Source organism: Suricata suricatta, chromosome 12 (genome assembly GCF_006229205.1).
Source record: "Suricata suricatta isolate VVHF042 chromosome 12, meerkat_22Aug2017_6uvM2_HiC, whole genome shotgun sequence".
In the NCBI taxonomy this organism is placed as follows: domain Eukaryota; kingdom Metazoa; phylum Chordata; class Mammalia; order Carnivora; family Herpestidae; genus Suricata; species Suricata suricatta.
This window is the reverse complement of record NC_043711.1, coordinates 64193391-64211522: the sequence shown is the minus strand read 5'-3', so window position 1 is coordinate 64211522 and position 18132 is coordinate 64193391. Positions and strand designations below refer to the sequence as shown.

The 18132-nt window shown below is 42.5% G+C and overlaps 2 protein-coding genes across 3 annotated transcripts in view; both read left to right on the top strand.

The window, feature by feature from the left end:
* Window positions 1-2358: 2358 nt before the first annotated feature.
* On the top strand, window positions 2359-3875 carry SMIM26 (small integral membrane protein 26). Its single transcript, XM_029919124.1, has 2 exons — window positions 2359-2649; window positions 3493-3875. Exons 1-2 carry the CDS (start codon window positions 2532-2534, stop codon window positions 3657-3659), a joined length of 285 nt encoding a protein of 94 aa, XP_029774984.1. The 5' UTR covers window positions 2359-2531; the 3' UTR covers window positions 3660-3875.
* An 8968-nt stretch (window positions 3876-12843) lies between these two features.
* Window positions 12844-18132, top strand: part of DTD1 (D-aminoacyl-tRNA deacylase 1) — a 185305-nt gene continuing 180016 nt past the window's right edge. Inside the window, exons 1-3 of one of the 2 annotated variants that reach the window (XM_029919123.1) lie at window positions 12920-12936; window positions 14128-14200; window positions 16157-16189. In XM_029919123.1, coding sequence (XP_029774983.1) covers window positions 16159-16189 — 31 coding nt within the window. In that variant the 5' untranslated portion in view covers window positions 12920-12936; window positions 14128-14200; window positions 16157-16158. Of the gene's footprint in view, window positions 12937-14127; window positions 14201-16156; window positions 16190-18132 lie in introns of both variants that reach the window. The other variant, XM_029919121.1, reaches the window with a different exon arrangement.

Genomic DNA, 18132 nt, shown 5'->3' with positions numbered 1-18132 from the left:
CATTTTAAGGAACTTGTGAGATATAACAATGTCCAGCAGGTTGGCAGTAATTAATATAAATTTGCTTTCAGGAGAAATTGGAGCAGAGTCAATCATTAACAAATAACATGAGTAAAGTTGCTCAGGATGAGAAGAGAAGTGAGTTTCGAACAGAATATCAATGTTTTTGTTTTGTTTTTAATAACCTGATTGAGGTATAACTCATAATGAACTACGCCCGTTTAAAGTATACAATTCAATGAGTTTTGACCTGTGTGCTCATGAAACCACCACCACCATGTGGAATGTCCCCATCACCCCAAACTTTCCTCAGTAGGCAATGACTGGGCAGCTTTGTTCCACTATAGACTAGTGTGCTTCTAGAATTTTGTCTGGTTTTGTGTCTAGCTTCTTTCACTTAGCAGAATCCATTTGAGAGTCACCACATAGCTGCATGTATCAGTAGTTCCTTTTTATTTTGATGCCACATTTCATTTATCCATCCACTAGTTGATATCAGTTTGGTTGTTTCCCTTTTTTGGCTCTTATGAATAAAGCTCTGTGAACATCCATATACGTGTCTATGTGGGTATGTTTTCATTTATTATGGATAAATAACTAAGAACGGAATATCTGAGTCATATAATAGGTGTATCTTCAACTGTTTAAGAAACTGCCAGGATTGCAAAGAGATTGTGACATTTTACGTTCCCACAAGTAAGAGTCTGATTGCTCCAAATCCTTACATCTCTTGGTATTAATGTAAATTCTAGCCATTCTAATAAGCATGTAATGGTGTCCTTTTGTGGTTTTAATTTGCATTTCTATGATGACTAATGATGTTCCTGTGCTTATTGACCATTTGTATATCTTTGGTTAAGAGTTTGTTAAAACTTGCTGTCTGGTTTCTAATAGGGTTTTCTTTTTAAAATTGAGTTGTAAATTGTCCTTATGTATTTTGGATACAAGTGTTTGGTCCAATATAGGTGTTTGAATATCTAATTTTGTGGCTTGTTTCATTTTAACTGTGAGTTTTTTTTTTAAAGTAGAGAGATGTTGTTTTTTAGGTTTTGTTTTTTTTAGAGAGAGACAGAGACATATTTTTAAGTTTACCTCTATTGAGAGAGAGAGGAGGAGGGGCAGAGAGAAAGAGAATTCCAAGCAGGCTCTGCACTGTCAGCACAGAGCCCAGAGCAGGGCTCAAACTCACCAATCATGAGATCATGACCTGAGCAGAAACCAAGAGTCCAACACTTAAGCAGACTGAGCCACCCAGGTGCCCCTACCAATATTTGTTTTATGGTTCATGTTTTCTCTATTATACAGAATCTTTACCTATCCCAAGGTGGCAAATTTTCTCCTTTGTTTTCTTCTGGGTTTGTAGTTTTAGCTTTTACAATTAAGCCTATGTTCCATTTAGAGTTAATTTTTTGTGTATGGCAAAGCAATTTCTGAAGGGTGGAAGAAGATCCATAAAAGATACGAAGATACTAAAGAAGATAATGTTTTTGAAGCCATGAAAGGAGCAGGTGGGGTCAGTGGATTTAGAAGGCAAATTTGACTATGGCTGAAAAGTAGTTACTGGATATGGTTATTTAAAAAAATTTTTTTTTTACATTTATTTATTTTTGAGAGACAGAGCATGAATAGGGGAGGGGCAGAGAGAGACACACACAAAAAATCTGAAGCAGGCTCCAGGCTCTGAACTAGCAGTCAGTACAGAGCCCGATGTGGGGCTCAAACCCACGACCCAGGAGATCATGACCTGAGGCAACGTCAGACGCTCAACCAGCTGAGCCTCCCAGGCACCCCTGGATATGGCAATTTACTGAATGCCCACTCTGTGCTAAGCATATCAGTTTTGCTCTCACGTTGTTTGATCTGTTGGAGTGGGGGTAGATTATGCTTTGAGGAAACGTATGGATAAGAGAAAAGTTGAAGGTGGACATTGTTTTGTTTTTGAGATGTGGGTAGTGTAATTGATGGGAAAGGCCTCTGAGGAGGCTGTAGAGAATAGGACCCAGGGGCGCCAGGGTCCTGAGTTCAAGCCCCACGTTGGGCGTGGAACCTACTTAATAAAAAAAAAAAAAAATAGGACTCAGACCCAGTGGAGGGATTAGCTTTGACGAAGGGGGACCCTCCAGAAAGGAAAATGGAGAAGAGTTGAGTAGGAAGACCGGTATTACCACATATCTGAGAGCTGGTGGAGTGGAATTAATCTTTACGAATACCATCTGAATCCTGCGTAAGGCAGGTGTTAAATTTTCCACGCAAGAAGTCTGCTCAGAGAAATTGTCATTTGGTTCCCATCACGTGGTATGCGAGGCAGTGGGTGCGCAGCACAGCAAGCCGCGTCTACCCTACCACTCAGAGGGCAAGCCCCGGCGCGACTTTCGGGACTACACGCCCCAGGATGCATCGGGGCCAACGCAGGAAGCGGCCTCCCAGAGTGGTCTGTCCATTGGAGGCGGTGGCGGGGGCTGTGACGTACCGACTGGAAGGTCCGCCTCCGCCCCGGCTTCCCAGGATCAAAATCTTCTCCGAGCACCGCCATGCGACCGGACCAGGCCTCCGCTTGGTACCGGCGGATGTCCATGGTCTATGCGCTGGGCGCTTGGACCATGCTGGGGTCCTTGATTTTTTTAGGCCGGAAAAAGAGCGAAGTACCAGGTACGGTCCTCCGGCAGCCTGCGGTGAGGCGTCCCCAAGGGGTTATATAAGGGGTTCAGCTGTGCCGCAAGCACCGGGTTTCTTCTGCTTAACCAGTGGGAAAGATTGCTTAGAGCCATTCGTTATAATGGAATCTACCCGGAACTACTTTTTAAATCCTCCTCCTACGTCTTGTTTGTTGAAGGAGGCCGTTTTTACACTCAGAATTTGAAGATTCTGTATAAAGCTCCAAAGGGAATGTCAAAGACCCCGGACGGTGGTTTAAAGGGGTGGTACCCCGGTTCCATTAGCCCCCGTCGCAGTTGGCGAGCAAACACTTCAGCACCCCCGCCAGCCGAGTACTAAAATCTTTCCAGTTACTGGGCGGAAAAGGAAATCTGAGCCTTCAGAAATATGCTGGAAATCTATAGATACCTGTAACATTTTCTGGTTGCCTGAGGCTGAAGGGAAGGAGTTTGGGCGGAGCTTACTAAAAAGAATAGGGTTTCTTTTTGTGGATGAAAGCGTTCTGAAGTTGCAGCACTCGTTGCACAGATCTGAATACACTAAAAGCCATTCAGTGGTACATTTCAAATATGTTAAGTATATCTGGGTACAGCTGTTAGGTAATAGCCTGACAGTACACGTGTCCAGTATTGAGCATTTGAAAACATTGCAGTCTGTAGTGCTCATGTCGTATTTATTTTTCCCCTTTACAGAAAGGAAATACGTGTCAGGAATCTGATGGGGGCCGGGGTAGTTTTCACCTCAGTTTATTTGATTTCTGAGACTTGACTAATAATTTTAAGGACTGCTGTCTTAAGTTAAAAGTTCATCATTCAGGTGTTCCATTTTTTTTGAAAGGCAATGAAGTGGAGCAAAAGGATGTTGCAAGAAATGAAATGCTCGAGCCCCCGAAAGGGTTTTATGTGGAAACAATTGTCACGTATAAAGAAGATTTTGTTCCAGTCACTGACAGGATACTCAACTTTTTGAAATCATGGACTGGTGGTCCTGGACCAGAATCCTGATTAACTGCTGAAAGCTGAAAACCGGGACTGGGTTCAGCATATGCATTTGATGGATACCTTAATTTCCAGCTTGTTTGTGAAGTGTATCCATTTAATTTATTTTTGCTGTGAAATATAATCACTGGTAATATGCAACAAATATTTCCTTGAAGAAAAGTAAACTTGCATAAGAGGTGTCCTTCAATACATGAATGAAAGTTAAAGTGAAATTTCACATCGAGTTTCCATAAGTTCTTTTTTCTGAAACTAGTTCATGTAACTTTAGATTTCTTTCATGTTGCTAAGGTTATATTCAGCAAATCTCTACCTACATTCAGTCTGGGATTTAGAGAAGCCCCTTGGGTACTATTGAGTACTTGGTAAGTATGCTATAAATTAGGGTTTAGAGGCACTTGGGTGGCTCAGCCAGTTAAGCATCCAACTCTTGGTATGGGCTCAGGTTATGATCTTGCAGTTGTGAGATGGAGCCCCATGTTGGGCTCTGCCCTGAGCTCTCAGCCTAGAGCCTGCTTCAGATTCTCTCTCTCCCTCCCCTTCTCTCTCTCTCTCCGCCCCCCTCTCTACCTCTCCCTCCTCTCTCTGCCCTTTCCCCACTTGTGTGCTATCTCTCACTCAAAATAAATATTAAAAAAATTTTTTTTACAGAGGGAAGTTCTCCAGATATAAGAAGGATGTTCAAAAAATGCTGGGTAGGCAAATACCATGACAAATGTCCACTCCAAGCAGCAAGCCAGACTTTTTAAAAAATATATATTTATTTTTGAGAGAGACAGGCAGGCTCTGAGCTGTTAGCACGGAGCTTGACATGGGGCTCAAATCCATGAACTTCAAGATCGTGACCTGAGCCGAAGTCAGAGGCTTAACCCACTGAGCCACCCAGGCACCCCGCAAGCCAGACTTCTGTTGGGAGGTGCCAAAAAGCCAGCATCTGCATGTAGATCATTTTTCCTGGAGGAATTTCCTCTAATCTCCCACCTGCAGGTAGACACCTGGCTGTAGGAATTCTGGGAGCTGGATGGGGGAGGAGCTTGGGGTACTTGTTCGGAATATATATTTTCATGTAATCCAATGCTCCGTCCTCTGGCTGCCACCATGAGCATCCCCAAGCAGAAACCTCAGCTCTCATGAGTAAAGGGGAGGGAGATTACTGGCTCTGGAGTGGTGGTGGGCACGCCGGGGTCCAGCTGCTTGTACAGACCCCTACATCCTGTTTTCAGCACCCTCTCCGCCTCTGCCTCCAGTGTTCCTGCTCTTCCAGTTACTGACATCTTTCCAGTTTCTGTGAGGCTAAATATCTGGCTTCTCATCAGTGTCCTCTTTGCAGGTCCTGACAAAGATTCTTTGCTTGACAAAATTTTAGTCGGGCTCCTGAAACTTCTCCAAGACCCCTCTGTGCATTTCCTTGTAAAATCTAGCAAGAACCTTAAGTCATTTTAACTGGAATTCTCCATGCTTGGTTCCTGATCACCTTGATATCTGATCAGGTTCCACATCCTCCACCACCTGGTGATGCCTGATCAGCCCTGCTTGTCTTCAGCAAGGATCCCATTGGATCAGCTTAACCAACTAGAACCTCCTTGTTCCTAGTGTTTCCTCCTGGTAATTTTCCATCCCCTGACTCCCATTCTGCTCCTTGACTGTAAAGTTTCACTTGCCCATGCTGTATTCAAAGTTGAGCCCTGAATTTTCTCTCCCTGCCCTGAAAATGTCTGCCTTGCTGTGTTTTAACAAGAGTAATTGAATTTTTTTTTAACAGCCCTAAGGTTTCTGGCTCTTCCCTTCCATTATGTCAGCTACCAGTACCCCTCTGATTTCTCTCTTTATAAATTATGCTTTGTGGAGACCTGGCTCCTAGTATCATCAAAGTGGAAGTTTGTGTTTACACATGAGAAGATTTATAGTGTCAGCTCTACTCAAAAGCATGTTTTAACGCTATCATAGATAGATAGATGGCAGATATATCTGCTTACATTTTCTTGTTTAAAACACTTCAACCCCAGTTGATTGTGGTAAGGCCCTGTTCTTCCTCCACAACACTTATTTCTAACCAACCAGTAAAACACAACAAATTGTGGCTCCAAATAGCCTGGAACTACAGTGATTCCTATAGTTTAGTCAAATTGTGGCCTAAATAGACTATTATGGACTTATCTAACAACTCAGTATAATTTATAATGTTTCTCTGAGAAAACGTTTTCAGAATTCCAAACATCCACGTTGCAAATGCAATTTAAATGTGTTCACAAGTTGGGAACTGCCTGTTGAAGAACAGTTTGCAGGATGGGGAACAAGTTTCCTTAAATTCAGAGGTCTTTCAGTATTGAGTGAATAACTTCTCTTTTTTTTTTAAAGATATGTTTTATATAAAGTGGGGATTGCTTGTTGCTGCTAGTAACCATGGCCTGACTACAGCAGCTTTCATTCATAAGGGTTTGTTCTCATCGGAGCAGTAGACTGTCCAGGGCCGGTAGAGGGGATGCATGGAGTTATCCAGGACCCTTCACAGGATGGTGCTGAAGACTCCACACTCCTGGACAGGAGGAAATGGAGCCGTGCAAGGGACACGCTGTCTACCATCTCTTACTGAGCCTTCATTTAGTTCCACCTGACAACTTTCCCTTATGTCTTATTGGCCGCCCTAAGCTGATGGGAGTCGGGGAGTTGGTGGTGCACTTGTTTAACTGGACATATCACTCTCCTGATGCTGAGGTAGAAAGGGAGAACAGATGTGGGGTGACAACTTTGCAATGTGCCTTGGAGTCCCCGAGGCCTTTACTCTGTGTCCTTTATAAGCTTGTAACGTAGCTGTGCAGAAGAGTTGAGAGAGTAGGCCTACACGGCTATCCTTAAAAAGGCTGGCCAGCCAGGTGGGTCCTCAGCTGGCATCCAGGAACGTGGATTTCCTCGGAGTTTCTACTGATAAGAGCGGCCCCCTGTCGCTAAACTGTGCAAACAATATGGTTCTTTGCGGAATACCTTGCTTTCATTTGAGAATTTGTAAATTTGGTGCATGCTAGACGGAAGTGTGGTATCTAGAAGGGAGTCTCCTGATTGGATGGGTGCCCCCAAATGTGGGATAATGATCAGGTGGAAGCCGGTGATGCTCGAGGTGAAAGGGTTCACCTGAGGGAGAACAAAGGCGATAGAAGTTTATTGAATACAGCACAAGGGAGTGGTGGGCTGGACAGCAGAAGAGAGGCTGTCTGCAATGAGGCAGTGAGTTAGGGCTGTTAAAGGGGGAAAGAGGAGAAGGTGTGATGTATGGGATTCTCCCTTTTCTGATAACTGTGCCTACTTGTAAGTAGTCCATTGGTCAGTTAGGGCCTATGGATATTTTGAGGCGGGTCACCTGATGGGCCTGTCTGTATTCGGCCAGGTGGGCGCTGTGGGCCCTTTCCACATTCTGTTTCTCAAGCCTATTTGCCTAAAAGCACCTCGAAAGAAGGTATCTACATAAACAGTCACCAGTCAAAGCTGTGGGCACTGAATCTCTAATGAGCTTCCTGGTAAACACTTTATTTTTTTTAAATATTTTTAATATTATTTATATTTGAGAGAGAGAACTTGAGCAGGGCAGAGGCAGAGAGACAGAGACAGAATCTGATGTAAGATCCAGGCTCTAAGCTGTGAGCTGTCAGCACAGAGCCTGATGGGGCGTTCGAAATCACGAACCGTGAGGTAATGACCTGAGCCGATGTTGTCAGACATTTAACCAGCTGAGCCATGCAGGTGCCCCTCTGGTAAACACTTTAGAAATGTCACATGATGCCAGAGTAATCAAGCATTGGAAACTACTGGAAGAAGTCTGGAAGCCTGTGCCTGGTTCCCTCTACACTTTGCCCCATGTGCCTTTCTCCTTTGCAGATTCTGCTTTTTATCTTTTCACTGTAATAAGTCATAGCCATGAGTATGACTATCTGCTGAGTCCTGGAAGTCCTGCTAGGGAATCACCAAATTTGGGGGTGGTCCTGGGGATCCTGGGCACACTACCCATGCAAAGTCCATCTAGATATGGAAGGATGGCCATTATAAAGTTCAAGATTGTCAAAATAGATTTTTCACGAGGCACCTGGCTGGCTCAGATGGTGGAGCCCACTACTCTTGATCTTGGGGTTATGAGTTCAAGCCCCACTTTGGGTTTAGAGATTACTTAAAAATAAAATCTTAAAAAAATACATATATACACACTTCAAAAAGTTGAAAACATGAATCTAATATAAAATCAGATGAGTAAATATCAAAGACTTGTTCAACTCATCAATGAAAAAACCAGTAGTGGATAAAGCTAGTTCAAAGAGAATAGGAGAACAGGGATGATTTAGGCATTGGAGAAAGAAATGTTAGAATAATATTTCTGGTTAATATTCTACAGGGTGGTAAATACCTATGCTTAGGGGTTTTGTTTGTTTGTTTATTAGGCAGGAATCACTGTTATCCTCATTGGCCAAAATTCTGTAAGTTGCTGTGTAACTTCACAAAACCCAACTTTTTAATCCCAGGTAAATGATGGGTCAAACCTTCCCCTAGATAATCAAGGAATCTTTGAATGACCCTGTAAAAAAAATCTTTGAGTGGGACCCAATTCCAACTATGCGTTAGCAAGGGGTGGAGGAGTTCCCCACACCAAAGCAATTCTCAGACACTAGCTGGGGATCCCACAGTTCAACTCCATTCTGACACTGTTTACACAGAGAGAGCATCAGAATATACAGATCAAGGGCTCAGTTCTGCAAGACTGTCACTTCCCCACCAGATGCCAGTCGCAGCCCAGGTCCTTCTCGCCTGAATAAAGGAAGACCAAATATATATTTCTTATTCCAAATCACAGCTTGTTAAACACAGTGATCCAAGATGACATTAAAAGCACTTGCTAGGGGCGCCTGGGTGTCTCAATCAGTTGAGTGTCTTACTTTGGCTCAGGGCATGATCTCACCAATTGTGAGTTTGAGCCCCATGTAGGGCTCTGTGTTGACAGCTCAAAGCCTGGAGCCCACTTTGGAATCTCTGTCTCCATTTCTCTCTGCTCCTTCCCTGCTCATACTCTACATCTCTCTCTCACAAATAAATAAACATTTTTAAAAAGTTAAAAATAAAAAAAAGCATTTGGTATTTTCCTTTCGCCTGATACTCCAAGTACTGGATAATTTTTCTTTATAGCATCCTGACAGCACTCAGTCATGGGCAGTGTCCAGACTCAGTGGCTGTTTCCAGTCCTCCTGGGAACTACTGCCTCACTAAACACCACTGGTGAGTTGAGGGTCACAGCCAAGGTAAGGAAGTATTTTGAGTGGATTTCATGGAAGGGATCAGATAGGCAGGGCGAAGAAAGAAGTAAGGGAGATGATTCATTTTCAGAAATACCAAATAAAAGCTATGCTAATTAATAATAGGTTTACAACCTATTGGAAATATGTATGACACTCCCTCCCCCCCACCACCAAAGGAGTCCCAAATCTTTAGACACTTCACTTCCTGGTTCTTCCCCTCTCCATTTTTGGGGTTTATTTTTGCTGGCTTTGCAATGAGCATGCACCAAAGAACAAAGGGAGGAGGGACTGAAAATCTCATCCTCAGGAATGTACATTTGTTCCAATCAGACTACGTTTTGCCTTACAAGGGCATAGATGAATTCTGGGTAAGGCTGTAATCTCTGTAGGACTCAGCCAATGAAGTTCCAGGGGAGGGACTTGCACACTAGGAGAGAAATTGTCTGCTGTAACTGCCCCGAGTATGCCTGTCCATAAGATACCCACTCTTGCAAGAACGTTGATTAAAGGCTCGCTTCACTGTGCTCCCAGGCTCCGAGTCCCTCGTTTGATTTGGTTGATGAGCTTATTTCTAACAGGTTCTTTCTGGTGATAGCATATCAGAGGGCTGTCTTGCCATGTTTTTGTATTTTTTCTGTCACAGATTCAGCATACATTTAAAAGAACATGAGACTCTCCTGGACTTTGTCTATTTTCAGAGAAGAAAATCATATCCAATTGTGTACTGATGGAACCAGAAAAATGTCTAAGTGGCAGAAGTCAAAGAAGCAACAGTTAAGGTTTTCCTAAGCCATCGAGATCTACCTTTTGGAGCTAAAAAATATGCTTTTTGGGGGATACTGTACCCCAGAGCGCTCTAGCATTCAAAGTGCTGGGCTTTAAACACTGGGGAGAGCTCTGTTTTACCCTGAAGTAGACTTTTCTCTACGGCCATACCACCCTGAACGTGCCCGATCTTGTCTGAAGTAGACTTTTTATTCAAACTTTCTTTTTCTTTCCTTTCTTTTTAGAAAGAAAGAATGCAAGCTGGGGAGAGGGGCAGAGGAAGAGAGAGAGAGAGAGAATCTTAAGCACTGAATTAGCCTTTTAAGATGAATTACATGATCTATCATCATTTCCAAAATGACAAATATAGCCCAGACAGATATGATAGATATATGTAATTGTAAACATATGCTTAGGTTATTTGCTTCAAGATCATTTTCTGAGATCTCCTGTATTATGTTTACTTCTCCTCCAACCCAGATAAGATATTATCCTCACTTTGCAGATAAGAAGACTGAGGCCAAAAGAGGTTAAACTGTATTTCCTCAGGTCACACAGAAAGGGACAGCGCTGGGACAGAAAGCAACGGTTTTCTGGCACCAACATTTAAGCTTTTGACATTATACCAACCTTCTCTCTCATAAAGCAGAGAGGGAGTTATTGATTATAAGCTTTGAAAAGAAGCACTGAAAACTTAACTTTTCTAGAATCCAAATGCCAGAAAGCTAAAGTTACCAGCATACCCAGTTTTATGCTATTCTCAGAGCCAGATCACAAATGAAAAACTACCAACAGGGTTCCAAATTTTTTTTAATGCTTATTTATTTTTGAGAAAGAGAGAGAGACAGAGTACAAGTGGGGGAGGGAGAGACACAGAATCTGAAGCAGGTTCCAGGCTCTGAGCTATCAGCACAGAGCCCCACGTGGAGCTGAACCCATAAACCATGAGATCAGAACCTGAGCCAAAGTCAGACATTTAACCACCTGAGCCACCCAGGCACCCCCGATCAGGGTTCTATTAAAAACAGAAGTCCAAGGGCACCTGGGTGGCTCAGTCAGTTAAGCATCTGACTCTTGATCTCAGCTCAGGTCCTGATCTCAGGGTTGTGAGTTTGAGCCCCATGTTAAGCCCTGTGCTGGGTGTGGAACCTACTTAAAAAAAAGTTCAGTGAATTTAGGATAATTAGCAACTTGGCCACATATTCTATCCATTGGCTATATTACATGCTATCTAATAGAATGGTGGTTGGTGATCTGGGACATAGCAGCATCCTGTATCATTAGAGAAAGGCTGAATATGCAAAGGGAATTTTTAGTATTACATGTATTTCTAATTACTAAAATGTATCATATCCAGATATTACTATTACACAAAAGACATCTTCCATAGCACAACTAAGTCAGAAGCAGAAGCTCTCCAGTTCATTTTTCACTTACACTTTCTTCATTTATTCATTCACCTATTCATATCATGTCCATAGAGTACCTACTATAGTCACCACCCTAGAGGAATGTAAAAATAATTATTCAGTGCACAACTCACAGGTTCTGGGATGAACAGTTATGTCTTTGTCTTGGGTTTATATCAGGTCAATAATATCTTCTATGTAAAATGGTTGGAAATGGACAGTTCATTAACACAATGTCTTCAGAAAAGTACTTCTATTTAGAATTTGTGGCAGAGACTGTTGACTTTTTCTTCCACAGGAGTATTTGCCAAAATCTATGGCCACTTCGAAAGGAAAGTGGCCCCATCTGTAACAGGGTGCAAGTGAGCCATGAGCCCTTTCCCGGGCATGTGCTACCCTTCTTGAGGCCCCTCCCACTGGAGGAGCAGGGAGATGGGCCTGAGCCATTTGAGTAGACCATTCAGATAAAGACAACTCCTAAAGAATGGTAGAACAGCAAAACAAGGGGCGCCTACCTGGCTCAGTCGGTAGCTTGTGCAAATCTCAGGGTTGTGAGCTAGACCCCCACATTGGGTGTAGAGATTACTTAACAATGAAAATCTTAAAAAAACGACACCACAATGAAACGAAAGGAATTTTTTTCTCTGGCTCTGTGGAGGACCATAACAGTCCCGTATTTTATGTGAAAAAAGAATGAACTCCTGTGATGTTTAAGTCACTGTTATGTGGGGCTCTGTTACAGTTGATACAACTCTAGCAGATCCCATCTCCCCATTAATTCATTTTAAAAAATTGAATCTCACATTCCGTGACAGAAAAATCTCCACTAATTTTCTGTGTGCCAGTCCCTTTTGATGAAGAGACATAATCATAATATCTACGCTGTTTGCTGACAGGATTATGACTTCCAATGAGACAGTGCTTTGTACACATGCTACCATTATAGGGAGTAAAATATGTCTTAAGTGGTCCTGAGAATCAAGTGTGAACACCTTCCTTCTTGAAAGTTCAGTCCCCCTCCTATAGTCCTGTGGGCTGCTTAGCTCTCTTCAGTGTCATACCCCAGGGAGTTGTTTGTCCCATGGAGCTTGCCTATCTTCTGAAATAGGGCTTACATTGGTGTTAACATACCTCAGCAGTGCACTTCAGCAGTGTATCAAAATGCATATCCTTTGATCCAGCAATCCCGTATTCAAGAATTTAAGGAGATAACTGAAAACATTCAGGCAGAAGCCTCTTCAATAACATGGGCAACATGGCATCGAGCTGAACATGACCTTTTGGTAGACACTGACTGCCTACCCAACATCCACTGCCTCCATTCCTGCTTACAGACCCATGAATCCACACCATCTTGTTCTTTAGGGGGACTGACCCAGTCCTGGAGGGCAGATCCTGGTTGGTGCACATTAGTGTTCCCCAAAGAGGGACTGCTGGCACCATGATGGGACAGTCCAATTTGTCAGCTGCCCCAGGTGTTGCGAAAGCCTTAGCATTTCAAATTCTCTGGTCACTAAATGCCAGTAACAAAGTCCATACATTGGGACAGCTCCAAACCCCCTCCTTACACACATCTCCAGTAAACCCTTGGAGGGCTGGATGTCCCCAGGAAAGAACCTCTTGTCTGAGCCAATCATGTGTGGGGGGCGGGCATGTCCTAGCTCCCTTCCAGTGACTGGGTTAAGCATGGTCATGTGATCTCATACTGGCTAGCCAAGTGGGAGGGGCTTCTGGGAAAGATGTCCTAGCTTCAGAGGAAGCACTAGGAAGAGATGGTCTCCTGTAACTCTGGACATTGTGTATGGATAGAATGCCTAGAACATCCACAGTCATGCTGTAAGTCTGTGACACACTTAACCAAAAAGTCACATTCACACAACATTTATTCATTGAACAATATTATCTGAGCTCTGAGTACTGTTAGATGCTTAGGATACAAGGGTAAGCATGAGAGACATGAACAGAACACAGCTTAATAGGCGCTAGAGTAATTGATAGTTGTCAGAATATGAGGGAAAAACCATGGGATCATGATGCGGGATCACAGGGAAAAGGAATACTTTTGTCTCATCAGAGAAGATCTGTCTGAGGAGAAGGTTTGAGCTAAAAACTTAAAGGAGAGGGGCAAGATGTACAGAGAATGGAGGAAGAATATTCCATATGGAGGCCCAGCAGATGCTGAAGTCCTGAGGTAGGAACAAATGGATTTGTTTGAGAAATCCAAAGAAGACTAGAGTCTGGAAAGTGAAGATTTTATACTCTAGGAACATCATTTTTGTCTCTGTGTGGAGAATGGGTTGGAGATGGGCAGGGAGAAAAGTGAGAGAGCTGTGGTAGAAATCCAGGTGAGAAATTACGGGGAGCAAGTTACTGGATGACATGGTAGTGGAGAGAAGAGGACACTTGCAGGTATGTTTTGGAGAGTCAGAAGATTTACTGACAGACTAGTAACATGGGGAGAGGGAAAGAGAGCAATTATGAATCACTTATGGCTCAAGTAAACAGTGGAATCATTTATTTAGATAGCGATGGCCCAGGTGGTGGAGTATGGAGGGCTTGAGGAGTTATTCTTTGTTTTTGTTTTTTTAAGTTTTTATTTAAGTTCCAGTTAACATACAGTGTAGTATTAGCTTCAGGTGTACAATATAGTGCTGCTTAACCAACTGAGCCACCCAGGTGCCCCTACAATATAGTGTTGCATCACAATCAAATATGGTGTTGAATCCCTGTCACCTGTGTAACCAGCGCTCTACCTTCCCTCTCCCCACTTTGCCCATTTGTTTTGTTTCTTAAATCCTGCATATGAATGAAATTGTATGGACAATTCTCAGAGACGTTAAATAATTGATTTTTAATTTTCACCAGTTAAAGTGATGTTTTACTGGGAAGGAGTCCATCAAGTTCCTTCCTCTGCTACTCTGGATGTCTCACCTTTCAAGGTTTCTTGACGCTAGGCTTCAGAATGGTGCCATTACTTCTGTTATATTCTGTGGCTAAAATTGGGTCACCTGATTGGTCTAATTTCAGGATCTGGGAAAAGAGACTCCACCTCTACACACAGGAGATCACAGTCATGCCGCAAAAGTTTGGATACAAACAAGTGCGTTTTTGTTTTTATTTTTTTTAATTTTTAAATTTTATTTAAATCCAAATTGGTTAACATATAGTGTAATAATGATTTCAGGAGAAGAATTTAGGGATCCATCACCTACATACAACACCCAGTGCCCATCCCAACAAGTGCCTTCCTCAATGCCCCTCACCCATTTAGCCCACCCACCACCCAATACTCCCTACAGCAACCCTCAGTTTGTTCTCTGTATTTAAAAGTCTCTTATCATTTATCTCCCTCTCTCTTTTTATCTCATTTTTCCTTTTGGGGAATTAGTATAACACCAACTAGTGTACTGCAGTTCAGTCCTGGCACTAACCACCCAGACTTTGCCCAGACCCTGCCCAGACCCATTAACAAGGCTGCTCTTACTTCACCTGCCAGATGCACTTTAGGGGTCCCCAAGCCACCTGTACTTCTGACCAACTGTTTACAAATTTGGGTGTTTCTATACTCCCTCAGGTTTGATAATTTGCCACAATGACTCCCAAAATGGGTCATTCTCGTGACCAGCTCCTGTCCTGAACTGGCTGAATAGCACAAAGTCAGGTGTGATCAAGGGGTATGAATAACAAACACACTCCCATCACTTGGGGAATTCAGAGGATTATAGCAGCTCTATGCCAGAAACTCAGAACAAAGTCTTTATTATACAACAGGGGCGTAAGTCCTGAATTCCATTTAAAATCTATTCACTTTGTGACATCTGTGATTCATGGAACTGGAGATGTGAAGAGGGTCTTTGGAAGCAGATGCTCACAGGAAATGTCTGGAGTGGCAATGAAAATGTGAGAGTCAGTAGCATGAAGGTGAAAGATGAGATGAGAAAGATGAGAATAGAGAGAAAGCCAGGGAGCACAGGGCCCATCCTTCAGGGGCTTGTCACAACCAGAAGTTGGAGATGGGGGAAGTTCAGGAAAGGATGGAACTCCCAGGAGAATGATAATTGAGAAGTCAAAGAATGTGTGCAGAGGGGAGGAGGCCCCCGAAAGAGATGCTGCTAGATATTTCTGCCTCTGATGTTGACTTTTTTTGAGTTCAATAAATATAAAAAAGAACCCAGGTGTTTTGGTATGTTTTTAAAATCTTTTTTAAAGTTTATTTATTTTGAGAGAGAAGGAGGGGGAGGGGCAGAGAGAGGGAAAGAGAATCCTAAGCAGGTTCTGCACTGTCAGCATGGAGCCCAATGTGGGGCTCAAACCCACGAATAAGGAGATTGAAACCAAGAGTCAGACGCTTTACTGACTGAGCCACACAGGTGCCCCTGAAACCTTTATTTATTTATAAAGATCTTATTATTTATTTGTTAAAGTTTTTAAAATTTATTTTTATTTTTTGAGAGAGCTAGAGAGAGCAAGCAAGGGAGGGGTAGAGAGGGAGGGAGAAAATCGTGAGCGGTCTCCACTTAGTGCATAGCCTGAAGTTATGCAAACCACGAGTCAGGTGGTTAACTGACTGAGCCACCCAGGTGCCCCTTCAGATTTTAAGTAATCTTTACACCCCACTTGGGGCTCGAACTCACAACTCTGAGATCAAGAGTTGCATTCTCCTCTGACTGAGACAGCAAGGCACCTCTAAAACCTTTTATTTTGAAATAATTTCCAACTTACAAAAAAGCACTCTTTTCTTCCCCTCCTTTCCAAGTTATCAACATTGTACTTCAGTTGCTTTATCACTCTTTCTTTATTCTCTCTGTATATATTAGTTTTCTCCAAACATTTGAGAGTCAATTGCTGGTATGATATACCTTTATCTCCAAATACTTCAGTGTGTATTTTCTATAAACAAGGATGTTCTCTTACATACAAATCAGGAAATTAATATTGATTTAATGCCATTATTAAATCCAGCAGCTCTCAAAGTGTCCCTTTAGAGGATCTGTGATTTCCAACTATTTTTATAATAATATATAGACAATATATGCCTTTTTCATTCTTACTTCAGGAATGTACAATGGAGGTTTCCAGAGGTTTCATGGTATGTAATGACCTCATTGCTCTAATGTTGGTTTATAATCAATTTATTATTGTTGTTGCTTTTTTGAAAGAGAGAACCTTAAGTAGGCTCCATGCCCAGCATGACTGTGTGAGATCATGACTTGAACCTAAGTTGGATGCGTAACTGACTGAGCCACACAGGTGCCCCTTATTAGTGTTGTTTTTAAATGTTTTAGAAGTCAATATTTAACAATTTTTTAGTTGTAATTTCTAATACAGTAAATCTCTTTGGATATAAGCTAGATAAGTGAAAGCTATTTGGGGTTTTCAATAGTTTTTAGTAATATAAAGCAGTCTTGATGTGGGGTGCCTACCTGCCTCAGTCAGTGGAGCATGTGACTCTTGATCTTGGAGTCATTGGGAGTAGAGTTTCTTAAAAAATATCTAAAATATGGGGCACCTGGGTGGCTCCGTCGGTTGCTTACCTCTTTCAGCTCAGGTCATGATCTCATGGTTCGTAAGTTTGAGACTTCAGCAGAGAGCCCTCTTCAGATCCTTTGTACCCCTCTCTCTCTGCTTCCCTCCTCAACCTCTCCCACTGGGTCTCCTGTTAATCTGTCTTTGTCAGTTTAAGCGTCAGAACCAGCCAGAGACCCTAAGAGTGAGAAAAACTTAAAATCTCAAAGTTTTTTTACATTAAATCAGCAGAGCTTGAACATTTTATCTCAAGATCCCTTTCAAGGTTTAAAAAAAAATTTAAGTTTATTTATTTATTTTGAGACAGAGAAAAGTATACTAATTTATTTAATTTTTACGTAACAGGGAGCCTTCATAAGAAAATGAAGACCCGAAGAAACAGTTAGACATGTGCATTCTTGTGCTATTTATTTTTTATTTTATTAAAAAACATTTTTAAATGTTTATTTTTGAGAGAGAGAGAGAGAGAGAGAGAGAGAGAGAGAGAGAGAGTGAGAGCAGGGGAGAGGCAGAGAGACACACACACAGAATCCAAAGCAGGCTCCAGGCTCTGAGCTGTCAGCACAGAGCTGGACATGGGGCTCAAACCCACAGACTGTGAGATCATGACCTGAACCAAAATCAGAAGCCCAACCGACTGAGCCACTCAGGCCTCCCTCTTACTCTATTTTTGATGAAGAGTGGACATCAAGGAGGAATATGATAGGCCAAGGAATATGAGGTAAGCATAGTAAACTGGGGGAAACTTAAAGGCCTGTTTGTTCTTGCCATCCCTTTGTCTTTGGAGATAAAAGAGTGCACCTCTCACACAAGGGTCACAAGACCTGTTTCAGAGAACGGTGGGGGAAGGTCAGAGTGACTTTCATGCTTCTACCTCTTTCTCAAGCTCTGTAAAAGCATTCAATATGCCAAGGTACCATATTTTGGGGTAGCCTGTTCTTAACATCATCACTCTACACCCACTAATACTATTAGAGGGCTTTGAACAAAAGACACCCAGAAAGGGGCTTATTTTTATCAGTGATAATAATTTGTTAGGGTAATACTTGTACAATCCTTTGCGGCTTTCCAATCACTTTTACAGTCTATTTTATTTAAACCTCCTCTAACAACCCTGGGTGGGGGAGGTGCTAAATATTAGTATTAGAGGAATGAGAATTACAGGATTATGTATCTCCGCAGTACCACGGTTCCGCAGTACCATGGTTAAGTCAAATGAATACTTACATATTGTAGTTAAACGTCTATTTTAGGCAGCAGACTCTCTTCTGTCTGGTTTCTGAGAAGCACTAAGCCAGGAAAACAAGGGAAAAGGAATTTGAAAACATCGGGACAGAGGGGTGAAAGAGTAGAAGGAGGAACACAGGATTAGGATTCAGAACAAAGCTGGGATTTAGGGATGGTTGGCTATTAGATCGGAGATGTAAGAAACATCCGGTGCAGTTGGGCACAGCTGAGTCTAGGTAGAGGGTGGCGGCTGGCCAGCGGTTTCTGGGTCCAAGGGTC